General features: G+C 35.6%; 1 protein-coding gene across 1 annotated transcript in view; it reads left to right on the forward strand.

Moving 5' to 3' along the window:
* The window catches only part of SMC1 (structural maintenance of chromosomes 1), a 551,991-nt gene that overhangs the window by 41,456 nt on the left and 497,429 nt on the right, over positions 1-13,106 (forward strand). Inside the window, exon 4 of the mRNA XM_090412308.1 lies at positions 4,515-4,663. Within this exon, the coding sequence (XP_090268434.1) occupies positions 4,515-4,663 (149 nt within the window). The remainder of the gene's footprint in view (positions 1-4,514; positions 4,664-13,106) is intronic.

Consider the following 13,106-nt stretch of genomic DNA (forward strand, 5'->3'; position numbering starts at 1 on the left):
AAACTTTTATCATGAATGTGGAAAATTTAGATTTTAGTTTAGATATTAAATTCTTGTCATCATTGCCAGTTGTAAAAAAAAAAATAGCCCACAAGTGGTATCAGATTTCTATACTGAAATCTAAGCGCACAAGTAAGATCCTAGACATATATATTTTGTTACGATAATTCTCTCCTTTTCTTAATAATCAATCTACTTCCTCGATCATTAAGTGAATTGCATTTTCAGACTTTTAATATAATGAAAACTGATTAATAATACGAAGATACATTATCTGGGTGCTTTTAAACAGTTACTATCTGGATAATAGTAGTGGTAAAGAACAGCATCCAGTCATAAGAAGTATAAGTGTAATTAATACAACTGTTGCAATTTCTTTTTTATTTAACCTGAATTATGACAATCTCATGGACAAGACTGCTTTAACAATAGTACATATTGTCATATGAATTGCATTTTTACTTTAATTGAAATTTGTGCATTTTTGTACTGTTTAAACTTGTTAAAGTGTTAATTATATTCAGATGTTAAGGTTTAACTTTGTTAATTTCAACTTTCAGTTCAACCTTACTCTGAATGTTTTTGTGGTCTCCAAACATGAAATAATGTCTCTAGTTTATTGGAACATTTTCATCATGTGCCCTTGATTTACATAAATAATTTTTGAAATTGGAGGTGCTTAAGAGTCAAAGCTGTATAACTGAGAGGAGACCTCCACATAGCTTTTAAAGGAATGTGGAGAACCGACCAGGGCTTCTGACCTAATGTCCAATCCTCACCTTCTCGTGGTGCACCCTGTTGGGTATCTATGTGGATACTCAACGAACGAGGATGGGCTGGCAATTTGGGATTTAGCCGACCAAATTGTATTCTTATTGGTTAAACCAAAATAAAAAATGATGGTACAACATGACAAAATTTCATGCCGGCTGGGGCATCGCCCAGTTAAACAAAGCCCCCATTGTTTTCACCAGGGAACCAGTGCGAACAGCAAAAATCTACTGCAACAAATCTGAAAAAACACTCCAACTCAACATCACCATAGTTAAAGATCGGTATTATCAACATAAGAAGCCTGAATGGCAAAGAAATGGAGCTAGCTGAGGAATTAGATAAGTACCAGATTGACATAATAGGGGTGACTGAAACAAAAAAGACAAAAACTGCTTAGATCTTTCTGAGCAATAAATACAAAATGTTATATTCAGGCAATGACAATGAAGGAAAAGAAAGAGTAGCCATAGTATTCAACACAAAATACGAGGCTAATCTTCTTGAATGGTAGTCACTCTCAAGTAGAGTAATGTGGGCAAATATGAGAATTGGAACTGGACAATGAGATTTATTTGTGCCTATGGTCCCACAGAAGGTTCAACTAATTTTGTCATGTTGTAAAAGTGGAGGAATTTTTTGAGGCTTTAGAAAAAGCAACTGACAAAATGAAAAAGGAAAAGTTGGTCCTTGTTGTGGGTCTAAATAGCAGAGTAGGAAATGATTGTCAGACATACAAAAATATTTTGGGAAAATTTGGAGAAAAGAGCAAAGCTAATAATAATGGTAAATAATAATGGATTTCTGCTGAGTACATGGACAGGTTATTACTAACATCATGTTCCAAAATAAAAATGTGCACAAATTCACATGGAGAGAAGAGGCAAGGAATAAGAAAAGTCTCATTGACTATGTTATTGTTGATAGTGATGTTTTATCCCTGGTGCAGGACACCAGAGAGAAAAAGTGTACAGAGGATTTGAAATTGGAAGTGATCACTATTTAGTCTTGAGCAGGATAATATTGAATTTCATATTGAAAAGAATAACATGTAAGAAAGTTTTAAAGCGAATAAAAGTTGAGCAGCTCTCAGATGTGAACTGTAGACTAAAATACACAAAGATTATTGAAGAAATAATGAAAGAGTTTGAGAACAGGAATCAAACCTTCTGTTGCAAGCCTTGAAGAAAGCCCTGATTGATTCAGCCAGAGAGGCATGTGGTGAGGTTGTCTGCAAGGATAGAAAAATCAGGACTCCATGGTGGACACAGGAAGTTAAAGAGGCAGTGAAGAAAAAGAAGAAATCATATCAAATGTTCCTGACAAATAAGTCAGCTTTTGCTCTTACAGAATACAGAGACAAATGCAAGAATGCTAAACACTGTGTAAAACTAGCTAAACAAAAGTCATGGGAGGACTTTGGCAAGAATATAGAAAATAAATATCAAGGAGGTGGCAAAATATTCTGGAGGTTGTTGAAGAAGCTTAGGAATGGAAGAAAGAGTGCTGTAAAATGAGTTAGAGATGATAAAGGTGACATGAAAACGGTAGAAAAAGATATCCTTGAAGTATGGAGTAATTACTTTGACAAACTGCTAAATGAAACAAGCAATGATGACGACACACTGGTAAAAAACACTGACCAGGCATGCAGTTAGAAATACCTATTCATACTTGAAGTAGAAAAAGCCATCAAAGGCTTGAAATGTGGAAAGGCAGCTGGAGTAGATGATATTCGACCAGAAATTCTGAAGTATGGTGGTATAAGAGTCTTACAGTGACTGCACTACATAGTTCAGAAAACCTTGACAGAGGGACGAATTCCCGATGATTGGAGTAGAGCTCTAATAGTACCCATATATAAAAAGGGAAATAAAACTGAATGTGAGAATTACAAAGGTATTTCCCTACTGAGTGTTCCTGGCAAGATCTATGCAAGCATACTTGAGAAACGGTTGAGAAGAATTGTGAAAGAAAAGCTTGGTGAAGAACAAGTTGGATTCAGGCCAAATCGAGGCTGTCAGGATCAGATATTCACTTTATGACAAATAGTCGAGAAAGCATGGGAATATAACAAAGATCTGTATTTAAGTTTTGTCGATTTGGAAAAGGCATATGACAAGGTGCCAAGAGAGAGAAGCTATTCAATACACTACAGTTATATGATGTTAATGTGGCATTATATCAAGCAATACTTTAGTCTTTATTTGAGTTGTAAGTCAGCAGTTAGAATTGAAGGAAGTACAGGAAGATGGTTTAATGTTAAATCTGGTGTGAGAAAAGGATGTACATTATCTCCTCTGTTATTCATTATCTATATGGATCTCATTATGAAGGAAAGTGGTATTAAACATGATATCAAAATTGGAGATGTTAATGTCAGCTGTTTGCTTTATGCGTAGGATGTTATACTTCTAAATAAATCCGTTAGAAATCTGCAAGATTCTCTGACTAAATTGAATAACTGTTGTAATAGATATGGTATGAAGGTCAGCAATAAAAAGGCAAAGACAATGAAAATAGGTAGATTCATTGAAAATGTCAACTGTGTTGTGAATTTAGAACCTGTTGAACAAGTAAAACATTTCAGGTACTTAGTCACGATTTTTAGTTAAGATGGAAAATTAAATATAGAAATAGACAACAGAATCAGCAAATCTGGTATGGTGGGAAATCAATTGAATAAATTCATATTGAATAAGAGAGAAATTAGTCGGAACACTAAATTAGCTGTATATATAGAAGACAGTGTTCAAACCAGTTTTAACTTATGCATCTGAGAGCTGGGTCAGAAGTAAAACACTTGACCAAAGACTAGAGACCGCAGATATTAGAGTCCTGAGAAAGATTATAGGTGTGAACAGATGGCATCAATGGCAATATCATATTAAAAACGAGGATATTAGGAAAGAACTTGACATTGTCAGCATCCAGGAATATGTTAGCAGAGCTAATCTCAGGTGGTATGGTCACTTAAACAGAATGGGCGAAGAAAGATTAGCAAAACAAGCGTTCTCTGCCAGGTTGGCAACAAAACGACCCAGAGGAAGACCAAGATATAGGTGGATTGATACGGGACAAAGTGCCTTAGATGATAGAAATATAAGATCTGATAATGTTGGAGTCTTGACAAGTAACAGACTGATTTGGAGGAAAATTGTAGATAGGAAGTTAGTGATGATGTAATTTTTTTCATGTAGTACTATCATATCCTGTACACCCCTTGAGGGTACATGGCAGCAATTTGATGATGATGATTTTTGAAATTGTTAAATACCATGTACATATTTTTTACAGTAAAAAATTTAATTCAGTCCCTTGCATGTATCCTCAAGTATGTACAGGATACTATGATGCCCGCCTGGTTAGCAGAGTGGTTAGTGTATCTGCTCTCAAGACAAAAGGTTGCGGGTTCAAATCTCACCATCGGAATGGATGTTTGCAATTGTCAGTGGAAATACTAGTGGCGTTAGATGGCGTTGGTGTAGAGAATAGTAGGTGTGGTTCGTCGTAGTTGGTGAAGACAGTTGTAGAGTAGGTGCTGTATCTCGATGAATCTTTGGACTCCCTGGAGGTGTCACGTAATAATAATAATAATAAAAGCATTTCATAATAATTATTTTTTTTATTACTACTTTCTTATGAACAGCTTTCTTTCTAATTTTATTTGTTATTTGTCATGTTACATCATTCCAAAGGGAATGATACTTTTTTGTTTATTATTTATTTTTATTTTTTTGCAGACAGTACCTCAACAAGATTATTCCTCTAGACTTGAAAGTTTAGGAATCAATGTGAAGGCGAAGAATTTCCTTGTTTTTCAAGGCGCTGTTGAATCAATTGCAATGAAAAATCCTAAAGAGCGTACTGTGTTGTTTGAGGAAATTTCTCAGTAAGTATTAAATTATCATTATTTATAGGTATCTGTAGCTAACTGAATCAAAATGCCTGATGTTTAACTTTCTTTAATACCATTTAAAAACTTCCATATGATATTACTAATCATTTGTCACAAATTTACTGCTAATTATTTATTGAATAAAAATTCTCATGTGTGTGTGACAAAAGCACTCTTGTTCCTTTTCACTGTCTTGTCAGCTTCTCTTTCAAATAAAAATCTAGCAAATTTAAGAATAGTTTAATTACACTGCTTTAAAAGAAATCAACTGGCCCCTCAGTGTGACGAACAAACAGCCACGATGCCCACCTTAATAAGATGTAGGACCTCCTTTTGCTACAGTGACTGTGCAGCAATCCCACAGAACATTCTTTCTACAAGCATACAATAGCAGTCAATGGGAATTTTGGACTGTTCTTCCTGTAGGCATGGAATGAGGTCCTGTGCTGTTGTGGAGTGGACGTCACTTGACCTCACCTGATGCTCCAGTTCATCCTACAGATGTTCAGTAGGATTGAGATCAGGGCTCTGTAGAGGCCAGTCACAATAGTTAGTTCTGTAGAAACGCCACAAAGTAGGAAGCATTGCATTGTCCTGAATGTTTCAGATACTTCTTGGAGTTCATTGCTTGTGGCACCACAAATAGAGGTCCAAGGCCAAACCAGCAAAAATAAGACCATACCATCACATTGCCATCTCCAAATTTCATAGTTGGGGTTACACACTCTGGTACGAGATGTGCACCAGGCACCTGCTTTACCCACACTCATGTATCTGCTTGGTAGATAGTGTAGTGTGATTCGTCACTCCATAACACAGCTTTTCAAGCTTCTACGTCTCACTGTACATGCTCTTTGCACCACTGAAAATGCTGCTACATGTTGGGCTTTCATATTGCAGTCCATGTTGTGAGTCCCAGGCATCGACTGGAACAGAAATCTTGCAGATTTCTGTTCCAGTCGATGCCTGGAACTTTACATTGAATGTGTCAGCTGACGAATGGCAGTTTTTACTTATTATTCTTTGTAGCACCTTATGATTACATTTGGTGAATGTAGTGGGTTGTCCTCTGCTGGTAGTAATTTCAGTTGACTCCTCGTACTTCTATGTCAGTATGATATCAGTGCTTATTGACCTGGGATGGCCCAATTTGTCAATAATTTGTCAAACAGATAGTCCCTGCAACATGGCATCCTATCATAATGCCTCTTTTAAACTCCATCAGCTCTTTTCTCTCAGCCATTTCACCCAGATACAGTTGCACTGACTTGGGAGCACCATATTATTCCAATTTATACTGACTACAAACATACAACTCATTACATGGCATGATGTACTTTGTCCATGGGTGGCCATTGACTTCTTTCCAGGCAGTGTATATCACTTCTGCCAGATATAAAATATCTTTGGCAATACCAGTCTACCACTGAATTAAATTCTATCATTGAAATAACATGGATATAAAGCATACCATGGTTGATCTTTTTCACCCAAACTGGTTGGTTGGCAGAGTGGTTAAAGATTATTAAAATCAGTTTTAGTGCTGGTCTTAGTTAGCCAGAAGAGGTATTAATTTTTTCTCCTGAAAAATGAACAGTATATTGGCCTCATCTTCTTTTTTATTTCTTCTAATGTCAAGAATTAGAAGTTCTTGACATTCTGGAAATATTTTGGAAAAATTGAGATCAACTTTGGAGAAAATGACATGATTAATAGCAATGATAAGTCATTACTGAAGTCATGTTCCATTTCAAACTCCATAAGCATATATCTGTAGAAAGAACAAAAGAAAACTCTTGGATTTAGGAGAAAAAGTTTTCTCTCTAGCCATGAACTATTTTATTTCTCTGAAGAAATATTCTCACATGTCTTGTATCTGTTATATTGGTTCAAATCATGAACCTACATGAAGACTGTTTTATTGATGCCATTTTCATAGTTACAAAGACAAGACAAAAAGAGAAGTTGAGTTATATATTGAAGAAAACAAACTTACCAGTATCACCATGCTTCTCCTTAGTCTGAAATAATAATCATCATCATCAAATTCCTGCCATGTACCTTCAACAGGTGTACAGGATATGATAGTACTACATGAAAAATTTACATCGTTACTAACTTCCTATCTACAATTTTCCTCCAAATCAGTCTGTTACTTGTCAAGACTCCAACATTATCAGATCTTATATTTCTATCGTCTAAGGCACTTTGTACCGTATCAATCCACCTATATCTTGGTCTTCCTCAGGGTCGTTTTCCTGCCAACGTGGCAGAGAACACTTGTTTTGCTAATCTTTCCTCTCCCTTTCTATTTAAGTGACCATACCACCTGAGATTAGCTCTGCTAATGCATTCCTGGATGCTGACAGTGTCAAGTTCTTTCCTAATATCCTCATTTTTAATATGATATTGCCATTGATGCCATCTGTTCACACCTCTAATCTTTCTCAGGACTCTCATATCTGCAGTCTCTAGTTTTTGGTCAAATGTTTTACTTCTGACCCAGCTCTCAGATCCATAAGTAAAGACTTGTTTGAACACTGTCTTGTATACTGCTAATCTAGTGTTCTGACTAATTTCTCTTAAGAGGGGTGTTTAACTGTCAAAGCTGTATAACTGAGAGGAGACCTCCACATAGCCTTTAAAGGAATGCGGAGAACTGAACTGACCTAATGTCCAATCCTCACCTTCTCATGGTGCACCCTGTTGGGTATCTACCTGGATACTGAACGAACGAGGATGGGTTGGCAATTTGGAATTTAGCCGACCAAATTGTATTCTTATTGTGTTAGATGTTAACTGTAGACTTAAACCAATATAGAAAATGATGGTACAACATGACAAAATTTCATGCCGGCTGGGGTTTCGCCCGGTTAAACCAGGCCCTCCGTTGTTTTTGCCAGGGAACCAGGGCGATCAGCGAAAAGTCAGCTACTGGAACAGATCTGAAAGCACGCCCCAACTCAACATCACCAGAGTTAAAAATCAGTACTATCAACATAAGAAGCCAGAATGGCAAAGAAATGGAGCTAGCTGAAGAATTAGATAAGTACCAGATCGACATAATAGGGGTGACTGAAACAAAAAAGACAAAAACTGGTTAGATCTTTCTGAGCAATAAATACAAAATATTATATTCAGGAAATGACAATCAAGGAAAAGAAGGAGTAGCGATATAATTCAACACAAAATACGAGGCTAATCTTCTTGAATGGCAGGCTGTCTCAAGTAGAGTGATATGGGCAAATATCAGAATGGAGAATTGGACAATGAGACAATGAGAAGTGGAGGAATTTTTTTATGCTTTAGAAAAAGCAACTGACACAATGAAAAAGGAAAAGTTGGTCCTTGTTGGGGATCTAAATAGCAGAGTAGGAAATGATTGTCAGACATACAAAAATATTTTGAGAAAATTTGGAGAAAACAGCAAAGCTAATAATAATTGCAAATACGTTTTGGATTTCCACTCAGGACATGGACTGGTTATTGCTAACACCATGTTCCAACATAAAAATGTGCACAAATTAACATGGAGAGAAGAGGCAAGGAATAAGAAAAGTCTCATTAACTATGCTATTGTTTGATAGAGATGTTTTCTCCCTGGTGCAGGACACCAGAGTGTACAGAGGATTTGAAATTGGAAGTGATCACTATTTAGTCTCGAGCAGGATAAAATTGAATTTCATATTGAAAAGAATAACATCTAAGAAAGTTTTAAAGCGAATAAAAGTTGAGCAGCTCTCAGATGTGAACTATAGACTAAAATACACAAACATTATTGATGAAAAAATGAAAGAGTTTGAGAACAGGAACCAAACTTTGAAGATTGTGGCAAGCCTTGAAGAAAACTCTGATTGTTTCAGCCAGAGATGCATGTGGTAAGGTTGTCTGCAAGGATAGAAAAATCAGAACTCCATGGTGGACACAGAAAGTTAAAGAGGCAGTGAAGGAAAAGAAGAAAGCTTATCAAAAGTTCCTGGCAAATAAGTCAGGTTGTGCTCTTAGAGAATACAAAGAGAAATGTAAGAAAGCGAAACACTGTGTAAAACTAGCTAAACAAAAGTAATGGGAGGACTTTGGCAAGAACATTGAAAATAAATATCAAAAAGGTGGTAAGATATTCTGGAGGTTGTTGAAGAAGCTTAGAAATGGAGGAAAGAGTGCTGTAAAAGGAGTTAGAGATGATAAAGGTGGCATGAAAACAGGAGAAAAAGATATCCTTGAAGCATGGAGTAATTACTTAGAAAAACTGCTAAATCAAACAAGTAGTGATAGCATAGTGGTTAAAAAACACTCAACAGGCATGCAGTCAGGAATACATATCCATGGTATATAAAAAATAGAAGTTAAAATATCCTGTATGACACGTTCAATTTTCTAATTGACATCTATTTCTATCTGACATGGTAAATTTTCAAATGATTAATTAATTGAAATAGAAAATTGATAAAAAAAATTGATCGTGTAAGATGGACATAAGATGAATTAAAATTCAGTATTTAAATTTTAAATGATTATCTAATCGCAAAATCACGAAAATAATTAATTTTAAAATATAATTAATTTCTTCTATAAAGAGACACCGATCCCTAGACTGCCTGAACGCCCCCAAATGCTTCTGATCCCACTATAGCCCCCCCCCCCCCCCAAGAAGGCTTCAGCACCCACTTTGGGAACCTATGCGCTACAGTTATATGGTGTCATTGGGGCATTATATGAAGCCATACTTAGTATTTATTTGAGTTGTAAGTCAGCAGTTAGAATTGAAGGAAGTACAGGAAGATGGTTTAATGTTAAATTTGGTGTGAGACAAGGATGTACATTATCCTCTCTGTTATTCATTATCTACATGGATCACATTATGAAGGAAAGTAGTATTAAACATGATATCAGAATTGGAGATGTTAATGTCAGCTCTTTGCTTTATGCGGACGATGTTATACTTCTAAAAAAATCCGCTACAAGTTTGCAAGATTCCCTGACCAAATTGAATAACTGTTGTAATAGATATGGTATGAAGGTCAGCAATAAAAAGACAAAAACAATGAAAATGGGTAGAATTGTTGAAAATGTTAACTGTGTTATGAAGGAGGAACCTGTGGAATAAGTAAAACATTTCAGCTACTTAGGCACAATTTTTACTTAAGATGGTAAATTAAATATGGAAATAGACAACAGAATCAACAAAGCTTGTTGATTCTGTTGATTATGTAGGCAGTCAATTGAATAAATTCATATGGAATAAGAGAGAAATTAGTCGGAACACTAAATTAGCTGTACAAGACAGTGTTCAAACCAGTTTTAACTTATCGATCTGAGAGCTGGGTCAGAAGTAAAACTCTTGACCAAAGACTAGAGACCGCAGATATGAGAGTCCTGAGAAAGATTATAGGTGTGAACAGATGGCAATATCATATTAAAAACGAGGATGTTAGGAAACAACTTGATATTGTTAGCATCCAGGAATGCGTTAGCAGAGCTAATCTCAGGTGGTATGGTCACTTAAACAGAATGGGCGAGGAAAGATTAGCAAAACAAGTGTTCTCTGCCAGGTTGGCAGGAAAATGACCCAGAGGAAGACCAAGATATAGGTTAATTGATACTGTACAAAGTGCCATAGACCAGTGCTTCCCAAACTTCTGGATGTCAGGGTCCCCTTTCCAAAAATTAAAATATTTCACGGTCCCCATTGAAAAAAAATCGTAATAGAGAGATATATTATTATAATATTTATTGTATTTATATTCAATACAAAACATACACAGCGAATATTGCAAAAATCAAATGCATATATTACATTTTTTGCCTCTTATTGTTTGATTTTGAAGACGATGCAGGCTGTTCTGGTAAAATATGAAATACTGTTTTTTTTTTGAGTCTGTTTCTGATTGTTCGTGGGATTTTTTTAAAAATTTTTTATCAGCCACTTATCCATCTCAGGGTTAAATTTTTTAACGTAGAATACTGGCACACCACAGATTGTTAACATGACATTAGTGAATATTACCTGAATAAGGGAATCCCCAGACCAGGAACATTTTTCTCTTTTGTGACTTTTCTCCCTTTACGGTAATTAAGCCTAACGTTAAACAGACAGCAAAGGCAAGTTATTAAAACGTGCATATGATTGGTGCGGTATTAACAAAAGATCTTGCAACCGAATGATAAAAGCATAGCTGACAATTGAGTTGAATGCTAACTCTCTTCAACCGAATTCCATATGTGAAACTGCCATAACATTCATTATATATTACTTAGTTTTAACACGTTCGATTGAATTTTATTGCTGCCTTGGGAAATCGAACTCGCACACATCTAATTAATAACAATAGTTTTTAGTTAGATACTGTGTTTGCCCATGCAATGTATGGTTTTGTTTCAGTCTATACAGCATAGTTTCTATATGAGGGGCATGTGATTCATTAATTAGTGTGTTTTTATCACAGTTGTCTCTAATTGCACTATTTGTTGAGAAATATATTACACAGACGCCTCATACCTTATTTACTGGCATAATAAAAGTACTTGTTTTTATTGCCTCTGCAGTATAGTCGCTGTTAGGGAGGGCATGTTGTTAACCACTGCAAGCGAGTCACTATCTCCCCACATGAACTTGTTTAAGCTTTTTTTTCATGTGTGAAGTATATGTGAAACTTTTATTTGTAACAGAAAACTAGCTCGGATGACAGTGATAATATAAAACGAGTTTTGATATGTATATAAATCCATTATATCAACAGTCCCTGATTACGAATGTGTGATGAAAGGGACAGGAAGATTTCGAGCTTCCCTGGATAGCATTCGAAGTAAATGCAATTAACCACTGCTTTGAAATGAAACAATGAATAAGCAATATTTACTAATATTCATTAAGTGCCGAAATACGCAGGAAGCAAAATTTGTGAACCAAATTTTTCAACACCAATGTGTGAATTTTTCCATTAAAATATAAAAAATAACAAAAAAGAAATAATAAAAGTTAAATACGTTTCTTTTAAAATGAAAAAAATCTACTTAGTCTTAAAACATTTTAAATTTGATTTCATGGCCTCCTGAACAAAACCTACAGCCCTCAAGGGGGCCACGGCCCACAGTTTGGGAAGTGATGCCTTAGACGATAGAAATATAATATCTGATAATGTTGGAGTCTTAACAAGTAACAGACTGATTTGAAGGAAAATTGTAGATAGGCAGTTAGTAATGATGTAAATTTTTCATGTAGTGGCTATCTTTACTAAAAATCCTGCCTAAGTAGCTCAAATGTTTTATTTTCCACAGGTTCTCCATTCACAACACAGTTGACATTTTCAATGATTCTGCCTATTTTCATTGTCTTTGTCTTTTTATTGCTGACGTTCATACCATATCTATTACAACAGTTATTCAATTTAGTGAGGGAATCTTGCAGACTTGTAGCGGATTTATTTAGAAGTATAACATCGTCTGCATAAAGCAAAGAGTTGACATTAACATCTCCAATTTTGATATCAATATCATATGCCTTTTCCAGATCGACAAAACGTAAATACAGATCTTTGTTATATTCCCATGCTTTCTCAACTATATGTCATAAAGTAAAGATCTGATCCTGACAGCCTCTATTTGGCCTGAATTCAGCTTGTTCTTCACCAAGCTTTTCTTCCACAATTATTCTCAACTGTTTCTCAAGTATACTTGCAGATCTTACCAGGAACACTCAATGACAATGTAATTCTCACGTTCACTTTTATTTCCCTTTTTATATATGGGTACTATGAGAGCTCGTCTCCAATCATCAGGAATTCATGCCTCTGTCCAGGCTTTCTGAACTATGCAGTGCAGCCACTATAAGACTCTTTTACCACCATACTTCAGCATTTCTGGCCAAATATCATCTACTCCTGCTGCCTTTCCACATTTCAGGCCTTTGATGGCTTTTTCTACTTCCTGACTGTATGCCTGTTGAGTGTTTTTTACCACTGTGCTATCACTGTTTGTTTCATTTAGCAATATTTCGAAGTAATTACTCTATACTTCAAGGATATCTTTTTCTCACGTTTTCATGTCAACTTTATCATCTCTAACTCCTTTTAAGCACTCCTTCCTCCATTTCTAATCTTCTTCAACATCCTCCAGAATATCTTACCACCTTTTTGATATTTATTTTCTATGTTTTTGCCTACGTCTTCCAATGACTTTCGTTTAGCTAGTTTTACACAGTGTTTAGCTTTCTTACATTTCTCTCTGTATTCTCTAAGAGCACAACCTGACTTATTTGCCAGGAACTTTTGATGTGCTTTCTTCTTTTCCTTCACTGCCTCTTTAACTTCCTATATTCACCATTGGAGTTCTGATTTTTCTATCCTTGCAGACAACCTCGCCACATGTATCTCTGACTGAATCAATCAGGGTTTTCTTCAAGGTTTGGTTACTGTTCTCAAACTCTTTCATTTTTTCT

Source organism: Typopeltis vanoorti, chromosome 2 (assembly GCF_054136105.1).
Source record: "Typopeltis vanoorti isolate ZY-2024b chromosome 2, IOZ_Tvanoo_1.0, whole genome shotgun sequence".
NCBI lineage: Eukaryota > Metazoa > Arthropoda > Arachnida > Uropygi > Thelyphonidae > Typopeltis > Typopeltis vanoorti.